This window comes from Lagenorhynchus albirostris, chromosome 21 (assembly GCF_949774975.1).
Source record: "Lagenorhynchus albirostris chromosome 21, mLagAlb1.1, whole genome shotgun sequence".
In the NCBI taxonomy this organism is placed as follows: Eukaryota; Metazoa; Chordata; class Mammalia; order Artiodactyla; family Delphinidae; genus Lagenorhynchus; species Lagenorhynchus albirostris.
The window spans coordinates 5,165,936-5,185,920 of record NC_083115.1 but is presented as its reverse complement, the minus strand read 5'-3'; the positions used below and the strand labels follow the sequence as shown (position 1 = coordinate 5,185,920).

Genomic DNA, 19,985 nt, shown 5'->3' with positions numbered 1-19,985 from the left:
CCTTCCGGACCTTGGCTCTTTTCAAGAGCGCTGGTTAGTTGTTTTGTAGAATACCTTTCAATTTGGGCTCGTCGAGTGTTTCCTCGTGATTAAATTCAGTTTACACGTTTTGGGCACGAATGCATCAGAAGGGACCTCATGGGTATCGGTGCATCCCATTATTGGTGGAATTAACTGATCACGTGGTTAAGGTGGGGTCTTCTGGGTTCCTCACTTGAACTAAGTTTTAAAGGAAGAATGGGGTTTGCCAGGTAGATAAGGCAATGAAGGGTGTTCTGGGCAGGAGAGTTGTACTGTGCAAAGACAGGGAGTGAGAAGAAGCGTGGGCTTTATAAGGAGTTGTAGGGACGAATAATCTCACGTGATCGGAGGATACTGTGCGTGTGGTAGGTGAGAGCCAGACCACTGGGGCCCTGGACATCGTGCCGGGAGCCTTGGAATTCATGGAAACGCAGCAGAGGACTCTCCTGGGGGTTGAAGTAGGGAGCATCATGATCGGTAGTAAATCAGAGGATGGGACGGAGGCTGGGACTTAGCAGGTAGCACCATCACTGCTTGGTGGCTTCCGGGGTGTACGTGGTGGCTGAGGTGGAGGTTGCAGAAAGTCGCCGAAGGCCATCGAGGTTTCCGCCTTGAACATCTGAGTGGTCGGCGTTGCTGATTACCAAGCCCAGAGGGGCCTCGTCTCGACAGGTGGCACCGCTGTCCACCTCGTCGTCTAAGCCACAACCCCGGGGTCCTCTTGGACTCCCCCGTCCTCTGTATTCCCACACGTAGGGTCTGTGGTTTCCACGTCCAGAAAGCAGATGTTGTAAATCCGTCTACTTTTATCCAGCCCGTGGCCACCACCGGTCTTTTTAAGCATGGTGGCAGTTTCCTAATGAATCTCCCTGTTCCCGAGGCTATTCTGTCCTCCTCTTCCATCAGCCAGAGTTGTTCCTCTTTGCTTAAACCCTTTCGTGGGCTTCCCTTGTCTGTAGGCTGAGCTCAGACTCTGCTGTGGCCTCCGCGGCTTTCTGCGCCGCCCCTGCCTCCTTCCCACGCCAGACCCTTGCCCAGCCAAACGGGCTTTGGTTCACTGCTGTGGGCCCGCCCCTTGGAGGTACTTTCTCTTCTCCCTGCCTGCCCCACGGGTTGGGACCGTGACTGTGTGCTGGCCCCTGTACCCCAGCACCGACCACAGTGAACACGGCTGAACGCGGGAGCCAGTACATCAGGAGTACAGAGGAGGTGCAGAATCGTAGAAGTTCAGTTTTAGACATGTGGCTTTGAGACATCTGCGAGACCAGCTTCTCGGTTCACATTTCCCATAGGCAGTGAGAAGCACACAGCGTGAGCTCAGGAAAGGTCAAGGTTGGCTTCAGTAGATCTGAGCGCCCTTAGGACACAGAGCATAGTTGAAGCTGAAGGATTAGGTGAAGTTGTGACAGAAACGTTCTGAACCTGGATCCACAGTAAGAATACACTTTGCATCCTGGCTCGTAGGTACGTATGGCACATCTCAACACACGCGTTTGTATTGTTATCAAACAAATTGCACAGAACAGTATCTGCCTCTCTTCCTGTGGCTCACTCTGATTTCTTCTGTTCTATTTCATTTATTTTAATGCACGTTGCTTGTCCTAGTAACCATTCTCGTGACTCACCGTTGGACTGCGACCCACGGTGTCTCCCTGGAGGACACAGAGTAAGGGACGTAAGGGTGGGCGAGGGAGCCGTGGGCGCTGGGCAGAAGGAGGACATGCACACAGGGGCCAGGGACTTGGAGCGTGGTCCCCTGTCAGGGGCATTACACAGCAGTGACGGTGGTCTCCGGGAGCCAGGTCTTGTAGTCATTCCCAGCACAGCCACCGTGGCTGATGACACAGTCACTTTGAGGAGCCATTGAGGCCACCATTCTGCAAGTAGTGAAGTGTCCCCCACATCTGTGGGAGGGGGTCCTTCCCACAAAAGGATGAGACTCCACCCTCCGCTCCCCAAACTGCCTGGTCGTGCCCTTAGGGAAACCAGTTTCCTGTGACGTTTTCCAGGTACTGTGAGAGCGTCGTCTAGTCTTTTCTGTGTGTAAAAATGGCAAAGGGATGGTCGAAGGCTGTGTTGAGGGGCCCAGGCACTGGTCTGCAGATTGGGGAGGTTTACCCACATTCTTGAAACGCCCCGGTTACGCTTGCACATTCCCCAGTTATTCATCCACAGAGTTAGCCCCACCTCCCTGCCTCGGCAGGGTGGTTGTGAAGATGCGGGGAAGGGGTAACGTGCAAGGCGGAGCCAGAAAGCCCTGAGCTGCTGTGTGGTGGCGTGACGTTGGTGGGAAAGCTGGGGGAGAGCGGGAGAGAGAAGATGGGGGAAGCCTTGTCTCCAGAGCCCCCTGCAAAGACCACGTCCCGGGTTGTCATCTTTGAACGGTAACTCCAGTTGAACTTGCAGAAGTAAATTAATTTCTACTTCCTACTTCCTTAGAACGCTGAATCAGCATTGCATAAAGAACTTGCAATATTCAAAACACTGACTAAGAAGTCTGTTTAGGGCTTCCCTGGTGGCGCAGTGGTTGAGAGTCCGCCTGCCGATTCAGGGGACACGGGTTTGTGTCCTGGTCCAGGAAGATCCTGCATGCTGCGGGGCGGCTGGGCCCGTGAGCCATGGCTGCCGAGCCTGCGTGTCTGGAGCCTGTGCTCTGCAGCGGGAGGGGCCCCAACAGTGAGGGGCCCGCGTACCGCAAAAAGAAGTCTGTTTAGCCTGTGCCTCTGTAAGCCTCTGGGTGTTGCTCTGAAGGGCATTCCTGTTGCAGTCTCTGCCCAGCACCAGGGGGCGGCCAGGGCCAAGTAACTAAGAGCGGAGGGTGGTCATCTCTCTTTTCAGCTGCTGGTCTACAGCATCTTTCACTTAGGAGTCAATCTGCTGTTTTTTCAAAGAAATCTTAAACTTTTTAAAAGTTGAGTTCACTTGGCTTCTCCAGTGTGTCTCCGTTAGAAGTGGCGGGGGGACACTGCTCTAACAGGTTCAAGGACAAATGGGATGAGCCTGACAGATTAGGGATCCTGATTTCTCTCATCGCAAGGACGTGAGCAGAGAATTACTTTGTGGCATCTGCGCTCACTGTGAACTTAGAGCCAAGACTCCCCTGGGTCCCACTGTCTGTAGACAGGTCTTTGTGGGTCCTCAAGGGTGAATGCTTTGTGGGACAGGGAGAAAGACCAGGGGATGTGAAGCAGGACCCTTTTGGAAGGATGTGATTGATCTATTGGTTTAGCATCTTTATTAAACACGTACTAGATTGCCCAGCCCAGGAAGAGATGGTCAGGCCAGATTTTGGTGATGGTAGATTCTGTAGGCTTTCTGTGCTGTTTGATAAACAGTATAAAGGACTGCGGAATGTAAAAAGCTAAATGAATCCTGGAGGACTGGAAAAGGCAGCTAAAATAGGCGACGGCTATAAATTCCTCGTAAGAGCTGCTGCATTTTGAGTCATGGGGCTTGTGGCGTCCGGCCAGGCAGAGGGAGTGGCCGGGAGAGCTGCCGGCTGCAGAGCCACTCGTCCAGGTGTATTTGTCCCCATCTAAGGCCTGATCTTCCAGCTCGGAACGCTGCCGCTTCCAGGCACCTCATTTGTTAGAGCGAAGTCGTTAAACAAGTGGGCGGACTGAATTCATTTATCCCCTCGAGGATGAGTGAGATGCAGACCTCCAGAACAGACAATATTTCCCTTACTAAGAAAACTTGGCTTATTTCCCAAACTCTCGCTAACGTGAGAGTCACGGAAGGCACAGGGGACCAGCTTCCCAGAGTTGACTTGTCTTAGGGATTCTGATTTAGAATAATAAAAACAAAAGACTGATTTAAAATGTAATAATTTAGAATCGGAAGTGTGACGAGATGAACCAAATGTGTAGGCTGGACCTAGTAGGCAGGTTACACGGGAAGCGGGGTGGTTGGGAGGAGTCTTGATGGGCACTGTGGCACGGAAGGTGGGGGGATGAGTCAGATGTCCAGTGTGTCAGCGTCCGACAGCAGACGATCACGATCTCATCCTTTCTGGGTCGGGAGCCCTGGGGCAGCTTCAGTGAGTGCCTCTGACTTGGGGTCTCTCCCCAGCCGCTCTCAGGGTACTGACCAGGGCTGGGGTCACCTCCAGGCTCAACTTGGGTGGATCTGCTTCCAAGCTGTCTCGCTTGGCCATTGGCAGAGACGGTCGTTCCTTGCCACGTGGCCTCTCCACAGAGCTCCTCACAGCCAGAGCCTCCTTGTCAACCAGTGACACCGCATGACTTTACCGCTTTCTGTGCTTTAGACGAGGGTCACTGGGTCCAGCCTAACTCAAGGGGAGGAGGCTACCCGAAAGGACTCGTACAGGGGATGGGGTCATTGGGGGCCATGTTAGGGCTGCCGGCCCCTAGTAGCTTCTGGCTCTGGTGATGGAGCTCCCCCAGGATAGAAGGTGTTTCTGGGGGGCCTCGGGCTTCTGTCAGCATGGTGGGCTGGCCTCCCCCAGATGGTGCTGGAACGGGCACTGCCGGCTTGTGGCTTTTGCATTTTCCCTTTCCTGTGGCCTCAGCCAGGGGTTTGTCTATTGGACCCTTGGCTGCGGGCAGTGAAGATCGAGGTGAAATTTATGTGCATGTTCTTGAGCATTTTCTCGAGAGAGGGTGAGTCCCTAATGACCCTGAAAAGTTTAAAAACCACTGGTCTACATTGACCTTGGACTTCCTGTTCAAGCTCGATTCAAACAAGATACCAGAGCCCAATTGATTCCAGTCAGTAACTAATGAGTTATGCTGACATTGAAGATTATTAAGATTATTCCCTAATCCTAACCCTAACTCTAATAATTTTTTTAAAAAAAGATTCCCAGGTCACCTTGGCGGGCATTTTGGGTGTTATTAGATCAGCTTTTTCCCCCATTTATACAGAAAGGTAACATAGGTGGGAGGAAATAACCCCCAAAAATGCTTTTTAGGAAAAAAAATGGTACAAAGCCCACGTTCTTGGGAAAAACAAAATCGTAACTGAATGTGGCTCCCGGGAACCCGGGTTTATGGCAAAAATCAGTCTGGCACCTCAGAAGGTGACGTGTTGACGGAAGGGAACTGAAAACTCAGTGTCGGGAAGACCCAGGACATGGAAATGCAGCCCAGACCCTGGCGTCTGTGCACGTGACAACATCGCTGGGTCTCCCCTTGCCAGCCCTCGGGGCCACTGAATTCCCTGTGATCCTGGATCATCCCGGGGTGGGGTCAGAGCTCACATATATTTGCCATTTCTACCTGCTTAGGCCTGAAAGTCATTTTAGAAACATTTCCCTCCAAAGCATCTATATGTAAAAAGGTTGACACTTTTCTGGGAATTTATTTACATGGAACACATCATCCCCAGAGATCCACAGGTTCACGAGACATTAACCACAGATGGTTTTCTCTTTTATGCACATGACTCGCTGGTGACTGACCTCTATAATTACACTGTCTCCTTTTTGGATGAGAAGGAAACTTCTCTAGGCCGTCCGTTAAAACAGAAGCTAAGACCTCCCTGATATTCATTAGAACGGGTTTTCCTTCAGATCGTACTGTAACTAGGTGTTTTCTTTTTAAGCTTCCCCTGCTGTTTTTTCCCCTTGAAACGTGTTTTTTAAAGGGTGTGATCGGTTTCTTCAGGAGGAAGTTATCAGAGGATATTTGGGGTTAAGAAGCTGAAGAGCGGACGTCTTACCTGTGCCCTCTCCCCCAACAGGCACTGCTGGAGTCCCTGGGGGAGAAGGGCCCTGTGTCCGTGGCCTGTGGAGGGGAGAGCCCGCTGGACGGCATCTGCCTCAGTGAATCAGACAAGACCGCCGTGCTCACCCTGATACGAGAAGAGGTAAAGGCTTCCTCGCTGCGTCCACTCTGGCTCCGTTTCTTTGTAAAGCCCGTGTACCAGTGGGTAGCGTCCATCTCTGCTGGCTTGAGTTCTTTCTCCCCAGCTGGAAGTCCCTGTTTCCTCCACTTGTAGCTCGTATCAAGGGCTCCCTGTAAAACGCCTCGCTGGAGCTGGATTCCTGGCCTCCTGGTATCCAGAGGGCAAAGCTGACACTTGGAAACATCCTTGAGAACTTTTGTGCACTTCTTTATCTTTTAGCCCTGAAGTTTTACGTATCGCGTTTTGCCAACTTTACCCACGTGTGTAACTAAATCAGCACCTTCATTTCACAGAGGGTATATGCTCGTGCCTAAAAGTTTCTTAAATTCTAGACTTGCAGGAATATAACATTGTTTCCTACCTTCATCCATTCTTTTTTTTCTTGTTTTTTTTCCTTTCAGAGTTATTTTATTCAGAAACAAGCAATTATAAATATACGTGTCTTTTTCTTCCCTCTTTTAGACAAATGGTAGAATACTGCATATACCATTCTGTACCTTGCTTTTCTCACTTAAAAATACATCATGGTGATCATTCCGTATTAGTATTTAATGCATGCCTACTTCTTTGTCTTTTTATAAATTTATTTATTTATTATTATTATTTTTTATTTATTTATTTTATCGATTTATTTTTTTGGCTGCATTGGGTCTTCGTTGCTGCGCGCGGGCTTTCTCTAGTTGCAGCAAGCGGGGGCTACTCTTCATTGCGGTGCGCGGGCTTCTCATTGCGGTGGCTTCTCTTGTTGCAGAGTATGGGCTCTAGGTGCACAGGCTTCAGGAGTTGTGGCTCGTGGGCTCAGTAGTTGTGGCTCGCGGGCTCTAGAGCGCAGGCTCAGTCATTGTGGCGCACGGGCTTAGTTGCTCCGCAGCATGTGGGATCTTCCCGGACCAGGGTTCGAACCCGTGTCCCCTGCATTGGCAGGCAGATTCTTAACCACTGTGCCACCAGGGAAGCCCGCATGCCTACTTCTTTTTCACATCTGTGTAGTGTCCCACAGCCAAATTGGGTCATCAGGGACTTAAGTTCTTGCCATTTCATCCTCAGTGTACTGGCCTGTCCCCTTCAATGTCATAGGTCAGCTCCCCTCATGGTCCTAAGATGGCTGCTGCAGCTCCGTGCTTCACACTGCAGACATCAATGCCTAGCATTAGAAAACGTCTAATTCTCGCCATTCACCTCTCTTTAGGAGCACAGTCCTCTTTTTTAGGACTTTCCCAAAAGTCCCCAGCAGACTTCCTCTCACATCTTAATGCCTATAATCCCTTCATCCATTCTTTAATTAAAGAACTCAACTCTCGAATCCCTGTATCGTGTTTATTGAACATCTTCTGTTCAAAATAGATCTCTGCTAGGCCTTTCCTGGGTGATCTGGAAAATATGAAAGGTACTGTTAGCTACCATTAGTTACCTCCCTCCTCTGTTGTGTTTCTCTGCTGTAGTTTATGTGTTTGGTTTGTGTGTTTCTTGATGATTCCACCTTTTTTTTTAAGAAGGTAATTCCCTCCGTGTAGTGACTTATATAATTTTTATAATATAATGAGAGTGGTTAAGTACCTCTGACCTAGGTCTTTCGAACTGTTAAAACATAGCAATAAGTTAGTAATTAGGGGTGTCAGCTAGTCCTGTTGTCAAAACAGGCGCTGTGGTAAGGAGGCCCCTACAAAATCCTGTAAATGAGAAAAATGACTTTTTCTTTCTCCTGAGAGTTAAAACTCTAAGAGGACCACCAGATGCATCGAAGATGTGCCTGATCCCCTGAAGCAGACAGGTTGGCTTCTAGTTCTTGAGATCCTGATAGATGGCACCAAAATAAAGATTGTACCAACTAGAAAGAAGCACAGAGAAGTGTAATCACAGGAGAACGATAGGTGCCCATCTGAGCTCTGTGCAGGGCAAATGGCATTTGAGGCCATGAATTTAGAGTGTTTCTCTCCGGTTAGCACGAGCCTCCCAAACGCAGCAATATGGGTTCTGGTCCGGCGAGTAAGATCTTGCCAACGGTGAGATGGATGCCTCTGCCCGGAGGAACGTCGGGGCCCTATTCTGACCCAATCCGAAATCTCTGCAGAATGAGACTGTCCGGCCAGGCCAACGTCCCCCGCTCTGATTTGGTGTCAGTCTCATTTCTCAGCCTAGTTAAATTGGTGCTGTGGCGTCGCCCTTGGTTAAGATGAGTCTCTGCCAGACAGATGGCTCAGCTGTTGGCGTCCTGACCCAGCAGGGTTCTGGGCCGATAGCCAGACCCCGGACCGAGCTGGAGATGGTAATAACCACTTGCAGCTTTCCTGGGAGAGGTTCTGGTCACCTTCGTCCCGGTGACCACGTTCCAGCATCGTCTGCAGCCAAGAGCATCTCCCCAGTGTCGTGAGCATTAGACACAGATGGTGAGGGTTTTTTATTCCTAATGTAGATTGACTGCCTTCAGATGGACCTGGTTGTGTGTTGTTTTCAGGCTCTAGTCTTAAATTCAAGACATTGAGTAGGTGAAACCAAGCTTTATCTCCACTATAATCTAGATAATCACTAAAGAGATGGAAGCAAGCGAATGGAAGAAAAAATACGAAGAAACCCGACAAGAAGTCTTGGAGATGAGGTTAGACTGGAGGTTTGGGGGAGGGGTGGGTACCTTTATGCATTTTTAGATTTAATACAAAGGAAGTGATGACAGTATTTGCTTACACAGAACCAGCTGTTGAGAACTCCAGGGCTTTGCTCTTTGCACCTTGATTTGTGACTGATGGTGTCATTTCCTGAGGATTGCCGACCAGTTATTGTATTCAAATGCTGTAGCTCATTTTGGGTTGTTCAGAACATTGCAAATAAGCAGAACCCACATAATTCTTGTCTTTTGAAAAGACCAATTTGTGCAAAAATATCCATTTGATATTTGATATAATAACAGAAATACAGAGATTTATTGACCTACTCAATTATGGAAACACTATAATTTCTAAAACGAATTATACGTGGTAGCTTCAGATTTCACAACCGCGGAATAGATTATAAAAAGCATGTTAACAGGAAACAAAACTGACTTTACGCTGAAATCTTTTTATTTTTGCTGCTCACTCCCTAGAGTTAGGAGCTGTGAAATAACCAAAGATGGCATCAAAGACTGGGGAGCATAACTAATTTATAAACTGTGCAGTCGGCACTTGAATGACTAAGAAACATTTTAAATATGTCCACTCTAATTTGTGGCTCTTGTATTATTTGGTTTTTTGAGCATTTACCGGGTGTAAGTCCCTGTGCTGGCATGGTGGGGAGGACGGCACGGCCCCTGACCTTGGGGAGCTTACAGCAGCCATCGTAAGAACTTGGATGCCGGGTCAGCGTGATGGGCGCCACCCGTGAGGGGCAGGGGAGTGGTCACTTCTCACGATGGGGGATGAGGTCACAGGGAGGGGCACCCGTCACGGGGCAGGATCAGGAAAGCACTGCACTTCCCTAAAAGAAAGGTTAACACGACATGGCAATCTTTAAACCTCTTTGGATAACTAAAATACTTCTGGAATTAGGACAATCAAATAAAACCCGGATCTGAATCAGAGGGGACCCACTACCTGTAAGAGTGGTTTGGGGCCAGGGGAAGCCTGAACTCAGGTCAGGTGTCTCAGGAAGAGCCCCAAGAATGTCATTAACTTATTTTGTAAAAGATTCCCTTCTCTAAGCAGAATTCACGTACTGCCTTGGGGTCATTCACGCAAGTGCAAAGAAAAGGTGGAGGCAGTTGTTTCTGTAAATAGAACAAAAACCTGGTTAAACAAAATCTCAAGAAAAACCTTTCTGAACATTAACAAATCTTAGTTTAAGCGTCAAAAAAGGAGAGCCCCAAAGCAGGTAACTGGGTTATGTAAGTTTGTCAGTACATGTTAACGTGTTTAATTGTTTGGGGCAGCCGTTTCTCCAACTTCCATTGTTAATGAAATTCTCTTCTGATAAGAGTTTGTTTGTTTGTTTAAGGAAAATTGTGGCTGAGTATGAGAAGACCATTGCCCAAATGATCGGTAAGGAAGTTTTTTTCTAGGGTACGAGCCATGGGATCCAAAGGTGATCTTCAAATCAGAATATAAGCGTCAGTTTGTCCATCCCGGAGATACAAGCGATTCTTGTTATTTGCAGTAGTTGATGAAGTTGCCCAAACACTGAATTAGCCGATACTGAATCATTGATCCTCAGGAAAGCTTGCCTTATGGGTGTTTCTGTCTGAAGACACCTTATTTAAGGTATACTGTTGACGCATTAACATTGAGCTCACGGCCAGTTCATGCCAGTTCATGCCAGGACAGAGCTCATCTCACACGTGTTTTCCCCCTAAGACACCTCCAGCCCTGTGGCTCTTAGGACACGAGACAGCCCTGCGGTCTAGGCTTGGGGCCCATTTCAAAATCCCCAACAGGAAGCACAAAAATGCCAAAAACGTGGCCCTAAGTAGACTGAAAAGGACACTTGTTTGCAGCATGAAACGAGGCAGAGCGTCGCCTTGTCCGGCTTCAGCCGAGAACGTGCCCGGCAGGTGACTCCAGTTCTCTGCCGTTCCACGCGTGTCCCCGAACGGCCGGGGGCGCACCACACATACTGATCTGGGGGCTACACGTAGAAATAGCGAGCAGGGAACCTGCAGATAATGGGAATCACTGTCGTTAGGTTCCTTTTCGAGGACAGCAGACACTCGAGTTCCAGCACCAGGGTGGGCGGCCTCACCTCGTCCTTCGTACCCCCGGGGGGACGTCCCTGCTCTATGCGGCGGCCCCACTCCGCTGCAGGTGGTGCTTTCCCTGCGCCAGACCCATCGATGCCTTTAGAAAAGGACAGCGCTTCACCCTCCTGCATTGCATTTAGAATCTCTTGTAGCCTCTGTTGTAAGGACCGACTCCCTAAGTCAGTCAGGTCTTCCTGCATTAACTTAGGCGGCGAGATGATATTTTCTGCCGTCCGCGTCACCTGACGCCTGGGTAGACACACGGCTCACGCCCTCAGCTCCTCTGGGTCTCCACTCCCATCTGTCCTCTGGCAGAGACTGCTCACCCCTCTTTCCCGGCTGTGTTTCCCCCGCCCCGACCTGTCACCATGTCTCCCCCGCCAGAAAGTCAGTCCTTGAGGGTGGAACCTTTGTTACCTTACCTGCTGGGTTCCCCGACCCAGCGTACTGCCTGGTGGCTCGGGAGGGCGGCTGTGCGCTGTGTGTTGAGAGAACGTGCGTTGCTTCTGATCATGACTCACAGAAGATGAACAGAGGACGAGTATGACCTCTCAGAAGAGCTTCCAGCAGCTGACCATGGAGAAGGAGCAGGCCCTGGCCGACCTAAACTCGGTGGAAAGGTCCCTCTCCGACCTGTTCAGGAGATACGAGAACCTGAAAGGCGTCCTGGAAGGGTTCAAGAAGGTAGCCCGTCCTTTGCCTTCTGCCTCCCTGGTGGTGTGTCTTCTTGATAATGGGTCTTCAAACGCACCTGCCAGAGGTGCAGGTGGCCTAGAAACAGGGAATCGGGGCCCCTGGGTGGCGTGTGTTGGTCATTCCTCCCCTGGGTCAGGTCAGGAAGCCTTGGACACCACCAGAGTGTGGCACGGAGTGTAAGAACCGTGGGACCCTCCGACTTAGGAGAATTCTAGAAATGTTCTTTTTGATTATTCACCAAGTTAATGTTAGTAAAAGTAAAAGGGAGTCAAGCCATAGCACTGAAAAATACAGGCTGCATATTCTGGAAGAAAGTAGGTGTAAAGTTTCAAATTTAGTGTAAGTGGGCATATTGATTTGATCTGGTTGTACACCATCACTAAGACACATTTATAGCAGTGAACACTCTTTTTTTTTTCTCATATTAACCATAAAAATGACTGTCCGGTTTGTCTAAAATGGGGATCAGATTGCCCTTCAGTTTTGAATATCTGCCCTTCCTAAAGCAGGTGTGTCAGTGTAACTTACTGTATGACTTGAAAGTTAATACATGAAGTTATCTACAGTTTCTTCAGTGAGAATTATTTGTGCCTGTTTCAAACTACCATGGAGTCTTATTTGGAGGCATCTGAATGTATTAGGTTTTTTCATTTTTTTTTTTTTTAATGAAAACCCTGATATGTGGCATGTTACTAGTAGAAGGAAAACAAAATGACTTGTGTCTTTCATTTTAAATTGTCACTTGGGAACAGAATGAAGAAGCCTTGAAAAAATGTGCTCAGGATTACTTAGCCAGAGTTAAACAAGAGGAGCAGCGGTACCAGGCCCTGAAAGTCCACGCGGAGGAAAAACTGGACAAGTAAGAGCTTGTGCATGAGAATTTCACTTTTCGTGATGTTGTGGGAAGATTGACAGAGAAAAAAAAAATCACTACTTTGCAATTCCAGGTTGCACTTGTGTGTACCTGGGTGTCTTATTTAGTTTTTTGAATAGGTGGACTCTTCACAAGGTTCAGACATTAAAAAGAATAAAAAAATACAGTCTCTCCCTCCCACTCTCTCCCCCTCCCAATGGGTTCCCACCTCTTTCCTCACCCCAGGAAATCATTCTTTTATCCTTCCAGGCATCCTTTTCCCCCTTCTTTCCCCCCCACCCCAGCTGTATTGAGCTATAATTGACATAAGACATTGTGTAAGTTTAAGGTGTACAACATTGCTTTGATACATTTACATACGTATCACCATAGAGTTAGCTAATGCGCCGTCATGTCACATAATTACCATTTTTTTAATGTGAGAATCTCCTTTTTTAATGGAGATTTTTAATTAATAAAGTTGCTTGTAGGTCTGTGTTTCATAGATGCCAGTGGTTAGTATCCTGACTCATTGGCTGTGTTAATCCACAGAGATCCTACCTGTTGTTGTACTGGGTTAAAAAAAATCTAAGATTGTTGTAGAAACTGTCATGTGATTCTGTTTTCTGGTGGCATGTGAATGTTGAAGGGTCCCGTGTGCCTTTAAGGTCAATTCTGCCATTGGTTTGCATCATGGAAATCTCCTTAGCAGTTGTGTGTAGATTGAATTTTTATAAATTAAAATTGAATTATATAGCTCACCAATTCCTCTTTTTCCTCTATGGTGGAGTCAGTTCGCCTAGTTCTGTGTCACAGGTGTCAGCGGTTAGCATCCCTATCGTGAGCCGCGACTGATGACAAACCATGTGCTTTTTGTCCCTTCGTTCCATAAACAGAGCCAATGAGGAGATTGCTCAGGTTCGAACAAAAGCAAAGGCTGAGAGCGCCGCTCTCCACGCGGGGCTCCGGAAAGAGCAGATGAAGGTGGAGTCCCTGGAAAGGGCCCTTCAGCAGAAGGTAAGAGGGGACCCACCGAGACCTTTGTTTTTCCTCCTCGGCTGCAGCTCCCGTGTCGTCTGGATGAAAGGGGCTTATCTCTGCGCAGACGCTTCAATCCAGCTCCTTTGGGAAGTGACTCAGGTGGCAACAGATACTCCCAGGTGTATTAGTGGGACCTGGCCACAGGCAGGGTACAGAGAGGAGGTTGCATTAACTGAAGCTCAGAGGACCAAACGCTTAGGCTCCGAAGCTACCTATTTTCTCTTTCCGTTTTGTTTTTTTCTGTAATATAATATGTGAAGCCATCTTCCCCCTTCATCGCAATTTTCCCCTCCAGGGGGACATTTGGCAACGTCTGGGGGTATATTTGGTTGTCACGACTGGGAGATGTTACAGGCATCTAGTGGGTAGAGGCCAGAGGTGCTGCTAAACACCCTATGGTGCACAGGATGCGCCCCACACCAAGACTGGCCCTGCCCAGATGTGGTCGAGAAACTCTGCTACGGAAGTAAAAATCAGTGGTGATAACGATCCCCATTCTTTTGCTAATTAGTGACTCTTAGACTTCATTTTCCGTGCCTCTAGTGTTTTTCTTACTGTGTCTCCAATCATGTTGTCAGGCCGGTGGCATCCATTCAGCCAGGGCAGGGGTTTTTATCATGGAGTCTGATAACCCCTGAGACAGTGGCCCCTGAGGTACTTAGACTCTGGAATCCCAGGTCCCTGGGGATGCTCACGGATCAAGTGAGGCCCAGATACTTTTTTTTTCTTTTTTTTTTTTTACAAATACCCCCAAGTAATTCTTATGATAGCAAGGAAGTTTGACAAACAAACTTCAAGGACAGACTTCAGAGGGCCAGTAATTACCCTTACCCCCTACTCAATATAAGCATAACTTTGTGAACACAAGACCATTTCTCAGGGGAGAAGGTATAGAGCTTTCCTTTCTTTAAAGGGTTTCTGGTGTAGAAAAGTTAAGAACCACTGAGTTGGGATGCCTAGGGAGGAGTATAGCCAGTCTGGGGACTATTTCACTGTGATCCGTTATCTCGGGACACAGACTGCATCATCACATCATTTATCTTTCAGAACCAAGAAATTGAAGAACTGACGAAAATCTGTGACGAGCTGATTGCAAAGCTGGGAAAGACGGACTGAGTTTCCCCTGTTAGCTCAGCAGATCTGCATTTGGCTGCTTCTCTCGTGACCACGATTATCTTGCCTTATCCAGGAATAATTGCCCCTTTGCAGAGAAAAAAAAAAACAAAACCACGGAACTTTACAAAAGCACATACCTACCGCTGCCTGTCCCGCTTTGCTGCCGACGCACCCGCCCGGGAGGCGCCGCTGGAGGATTTACTGCACAGCCGCTGAACAAGTGGCCTGACGGACCCGTCGGGCTCAGTGAGTCGGGCTCAGTGAGACGGGCTGCCCAGTCTGGGCGGGATTCTCTATCTTTGGTTTGTTTTAAAGTCATCTTTACTTTCCCCAGGTGCGTTCAGTGTATGATTTTATGGCTACTATTTGGGACCATATCCTGTCCACCACCTGTCTGGTTTTTTTAAAAATTTATTTCATCGTATACATTTAATTTTCAATATTAGTGGTTTTATTTGAGGAGATGATTTGGCCTATTGTTACTTCCAGTTGAGTACCCATTTATACACACGCACTCTCTCTCACACACACGCATGCATGCACACACGCACGCATATTTATATATGCTGCTGGGTTTTGTTTTGGTTTTTTTCCCTGAAGCATAATCAAATAAGAACTTCTCTACAGAAGGGCATATTTCCATAAATGTAAAACCCTATTTTGAAACAGAGTCCTTTCTCAGAATGCCAACTTCAGAATTTGGGGGGTTGGGGAGGTGAAGCCCCCAGACTCCATGTCTGGCGTGACTCATAACCTCAGACTCAGGTGTCACATAAGGGAGACTGTCGGCCGTAGTGTCCTGTTGCCCCGTATTTCGATGCTCCTCAGCCTGGATGCAGGCGGCCCCTCTGGAGTTAGTCCTCAGGCCCAGGGCATCTACTTTGTGGGATCCCTCACAGCTGGGGTTCGGCAAGTCTGTCCTAGCGCCATCAGTCTCCTCCGCTTCCATTTGTTGCTCCAAGATGACATTTGCTCTCTATTATCTATTTGGAATATGCAAAGGAAGTCTGCTTGTCAAAGGTTTAGATGATCTTATTTAATTAACCCCATTAGCAATCGTAAGGTGAAGCAAAAGTTGGATTTTTCCAAGTGTGATGCATTGTTCTTCAGACTTTTTTTCCCCAAAGGCAAAAAAAAAAAAAAACCTTGCAAACTTAAAGATAGTAGAATTTTCAACCAAATGGGCAGGAAAAATCGTGCAAGCACTCCAAAACTCAGTGCGTTTTGAATATTTTTAAACCAAGGCCATTCGAAGACTGGAGGAGGGGAGTGCAGGGAGCAGATCCCACTCAAAAAACCAAATTCCTCAGGCCGTTCCTGGGCTCCATTCAGAGTGGCGGGGGCCCTTAACCCCCAACTGGAAATTTCCCGTGTGAACCCCGCCCACTTGATAGGCGAAACCAAATCCACACAGGTGTTTTAAAGCACTCTTTTGTCTTAATCTGAACACCCCGAGCGTCTTCACGGTGATAACGCATTATCTCCAGTACACGTAAGTTTTCGTACTTTTCTTGTAAAACTACTGCATGACCCAACTTCAGCAATGAATTGTGCCTCGTGGAGACCCGCTCTAGCTCTTTCGAGATGACTTTTTCTTTAGCCGTGTACTGTTCACACGGTTGCAATCTTTAGCTCCAGGGAGGTCAGTAATGTCTTTTAAAGGCAGAAGTCCTGTTTAACCAATATGCATTTCTCACAATTGGTGCTTAGGCTGTATTTTAAAGCCTACCGTCTTAACATTTTGTACAAAAAAAACCCAACAACAACAGAAATGATCTGTGTTTGGAGAAGTGATGTGACAATCATTTGGGCCCTGAAAGCAGTCACGGGTTTGACGTGAGTGCCCTGCTACAGCCCTGTCCCTGGAGGAGCAGGTGTCTCCAGGCAGTGTGATTGCGGCCTCTTCCAATCCTCCATGACTAGAGAAACTCATTTTGCGTTTTGCAGAAAGAAACGTTGCTAAACCTTTTTGCTGCTGTGTTTTGGTGACATATCCATGTTTACCTGTTTTGTATTGCTCTGTTTGACGCGTGAAAGGCTTAGTATAGGGGTCTCTGTTATAAACCTACAGTCCTCTCTTTTAGGCTTCTTGTGTATAAAAAGGGAAAGTAGCTGTGTGTTGAAACAGAGGTGACGACAGTCTTTCCCAAGCACACTGGTGAGCAGAGACCCCTTAAAACTAGACCCTAGGGAGTAAAGTTGCTGCACAAGGAAAACGAAAGGGTCCTTATTCAGTAATACTTGTCACTGGCCTCTCAGCTATGACCATTACAGGGAAATGGTCTTCCTTCTAATTGAACAGATGGATTTTCTCCAACAAGAAGAAACACGGAGCTTGTCCAGCTGGCAGATCAAGAGAATATACTGGGCAGAAAGAAGTATGTTTGTTTATTTTTTTAAAAACATAAGGGGGAGAAAGAAACTTGTAGTAATCTGGAGAGTAAGAATGGGGCCTAGAATTTTGCTTCAAAACATGGGCGGGACCAAGTTACTCGTAAGCTAGACAGTAATACTCCCCGTGACAAACATGAAGGGAAAATGAGAGGACGCCACTGGCCTGGACGGTGGTTTGGGAACACGAGTGGTCTTGTTGAGGCTCTGGATCCAGAGCCATATCCTGAGTTTTTCATTTTGCCAAAGTATAGATGGATAGTCTTTACCTAAAAGTGTTTTAATTGGAGGATCTATTGGAAGACAGACTGCACAGTTTGTCACTTGGTTGGCTAGTCATTTACAGTCAGACCTCCCCAAATTTACTTTATTTGGAGACACTCCTGGAAGCCAGCGACCTGCCCAGACCTTCTGTGAAACCGTCCTGGAAACACCGAGAAGCCCAGTTTGCTTGCGTGGCTTCTAGCATCTTCAGACCTAGTCCAGATTAGGAAGTGTAGAAGCATGTGATGGTGAAAAACTCTGAGGACCTGGCAACCTTCCAAGCTGATATGGAGTCCAAGGGAAGATTTACCTTTCGTTTTGGAGGATGGCTCAAGTTGAATCTTCTTTCCAGCCAGTTACCTTTTTTTACCTGTCCCACACTTTCTGCAACTCTCACACAAATACTTAGATACTTTAGTACCGGGCCTTGGATTCTTACTGACTGATTATAATCCAGCAGAGTGAACTGCCCCAAATGTCCCTGGGCTGACTCAGTGCAGCCAGAGTGAAGCATTTTACTGAATGTTACTTTATGAAAGCATGTTACTTTCATTTTACTGAAAGGTAACAGAGGACTTGATGGCTCTAAAGCTCAAAATGGAGTTGTGATGAGCAGGCAATGGTGAGTCTGCGTGCACTAAATGGAAATGACTCAGCACGTCCTCTTTTAGTGGAGTAAAATCCCTAAAGCCCCCTTTTGTTTTCCTTTTGGTTTTTTGCTGCAGTTGGTAGCCATCTCATGAATTGTCCACGACCGGTGTCTCTCTTTGTAGTTTTGTGACCATGCAGGCTTGCTCTCGGACTTGGGTGGTTTCTCACTTTATCCTCTTGTTGGAAAGAGAGAAACTAGGTGTTTGAAGGACTAAATGATTCAAGCAAAGTGTTTTAGAGTAAAGATGTATATATTCTGAAGAATTTAAAAGATAGATTATTATTTGCTTGTTAAAGAACAAATAACAGTCTGGGAATCCCAGAATGTCAAGCCAAAAGTCTATAGGGTCATCTTCTTCAAAGATTTTCATAAAGAAGTATTTTAAGGAGACTTCTGTCTAAAACGGTTTGACTGGCCTCCAGATTCCAGTGATTTGAAGAAAGCATCTTATCACTCAAACCTTGAGTCTCCCATGTAGTAAAGGCAAAGGAATGGTCATGATAGATCCTTCTGTCTAAGGATCTCCTCTGGAAGATTGTATGAACAACAATTTCCAGCGAAGACCCACCCCCTAGTGCCCAGAGCTAGCATTCTGGAGACTAAAGATTGCACTTTCCATAGTTTTTTCATCCAAATGCAATCCCATTTCTGTGCCTCTTAGCATGCAGTTAGATTTGGACAAGCAAGATTCCTAAGGAATGACTTTATTAACTATAATATGGTTACAGCTACTACATATATATACACACATATATATACACACTCTCGTTATAGTTGTACTATGGAGATGTCGCGTGCAATGCTGGCCTGTGACGGTCCGTCTAGCGCCCTGACTCAGCCGGCGGAGACCAGGCCTGGTGCTGAGGTGTGGTCTGAACCTTCCCTGTATCCATTCATCACTTTAGAACCTTGAAGATGCCACTTTCTGTCCCTCTGCCTTTTAGCGGCATCTGAAATCTGCTCCACAGAGAATCTCCCAGTCACGTTGTTAACTGATGCTCTGTGAATAATTTTCAAGGGGACCTATAAAAGTACGAGCTCCAAAACCAGCCCCCGACCCAGTGCAGGAAGGTCTGCAGATTTCACACGCTCAGCCTCAGGCTTGGTCCTTCCCACCCAGTGAGCCAGGATCCAGGCATTTCTTTGAAACCTCAGAGGTAGCAGCAACCTTTTCAGTGTCGCTTTCAGCAAGTGTGTGTTTGCCAATAGATACCCCTGTGTACTAACGTGCCAACAAGTAAATGTTAATTAATTGCACATCTGCTTCCACTGTGTCCCCACGGGTGCCACAAAGTGTGTGAGGAGCCTCGTCCAGAGGAGTCTAACGCTGCATTGACTACTGCTATCAGGATTGTGTTGTGTGGAATAAATCATCTACATAAATTTTATATGCACAAGTAATTTCCCTTTTATATGTCAGGTAAATATTTGTAAAAGTTATACTCACACAAATGAAATTATTATAATGATTACTAATATATTTTTTCCATGTTTCATTGCCTGAATAAAAACTGTTTATCACTGTTAGATGTGGCTGTGTGGAGACTTTTTTTTTCCTGGTTATAAGTCACTTTATTCCCAATTGTGAAAATTCATGACAGCCTCACTTTCATGGGCTCCATATTTCAGTCTAAAAATACAAAAGATGACATTTTCGCTACATTCATTTTGTGGGATTTTATGCATTTGGTTAGGTGTGTAATTGAAAACAAAACAAACTTTGGAATTCAGACCTTGCCACATAAATTTCCATGCCTTTGCATCTGTGCAAACAAAGTATTTAATTGGGTGCATCTTGGTTTTGCTTAACAGACTGCCTGTCTGCCTTGGCATATTTCAAGTCGTAAGAACCTCAGTCACCCCAAACTTTCCGACTCTTGAAGGACACATGATCAGCCAGAACTGTGTAAACATCGCAGCGCGGCCACAAAACATAGTTGACGTTTTATGTTTCTTCTAGGTTAACACCAGGAAAAATTTTTTCAGTACTAACCAGGCCAACTCTCCACTTAAGGGGTAGGAGACTGGTCAGGAAATGTCATGCGTTTTATTACAGGAAAAGATAAATTAAGAGGCCAGTTAAGGCCCTATTTACAACTTAGGTGAGGATCCACTAAGGAAAATAAGAGCACTGTTAACTTTCTTACTGTTTCCTACATCGTAAGACATGGCAGCCTCTAAAGTTGTTAAAAAGAGTGTTTCCCGGGGCTTCCCTGGTGGCGCAGTGGTTGAGAGTCCGCCTGCCGATGCGGGGGACACGGGTTCGTGCCCCGGTCCGCGAAGATCCCACATGCCGCGGGGCGGCTGGGCCCGTGAGCCATGGCCGCTGAGCCTGCGCGTCTGGAGCCTGTGCTCCGCAGCGGGAGAGGCCACAGCGG

General features: G+C 47.2%; 1 protein-coding gene across 10 annotated transcripts in view; it reads left to right on the top strand.

Moving 5' to 3' along the window:
* TACC1 (transforming acidic coiled-coil containing protein 1) overlaps positions 1-19,134 on the top strand; it is a 112,954-nt gene extending 93,820 nt beyond the window's left edge. For 8 of the 10 annotated variants that reach the window (XM_060136468.1, XM_060136466.1, XM_060136458.1 and 5 more), the window contains 7 exons: positions 5,725-5,850; positions 8,409-8,485; positions 9,856-9,899; positions 11,118-11,278; positions 12,043-12,149; positions 13,040-13,160; positions 14,232-19,134. In XM_060136468.1, coding sequence (XP_059992451.1) covers positions 5,725-5,850; positions 8,409-8,485; positions 9,856-9,899; positions 11,118-11,278; positions 12,043-12,149; positions 13,040-13,160; positions 14,232-14,300 — 705 coding nt within the window. In that variant the 3' untranslated portion in view covers positions 14,301-19,134. Of the gene's footprint in view, positions 1-5,724; positions 5,851-8,408; positions 8,486-9,855; positions 9,900-11,117; positions 11,279-12,042; positions 12,150-12,937; positions 13,161-14,231 lie in introns of those variants that run through there. The other 2 variants (XM_060136461.1, XM_060136462.1) reach the window with 2 other exon arrangements.
* Positions 19,135-19,985: the final 851 nt, after the last annotated feature.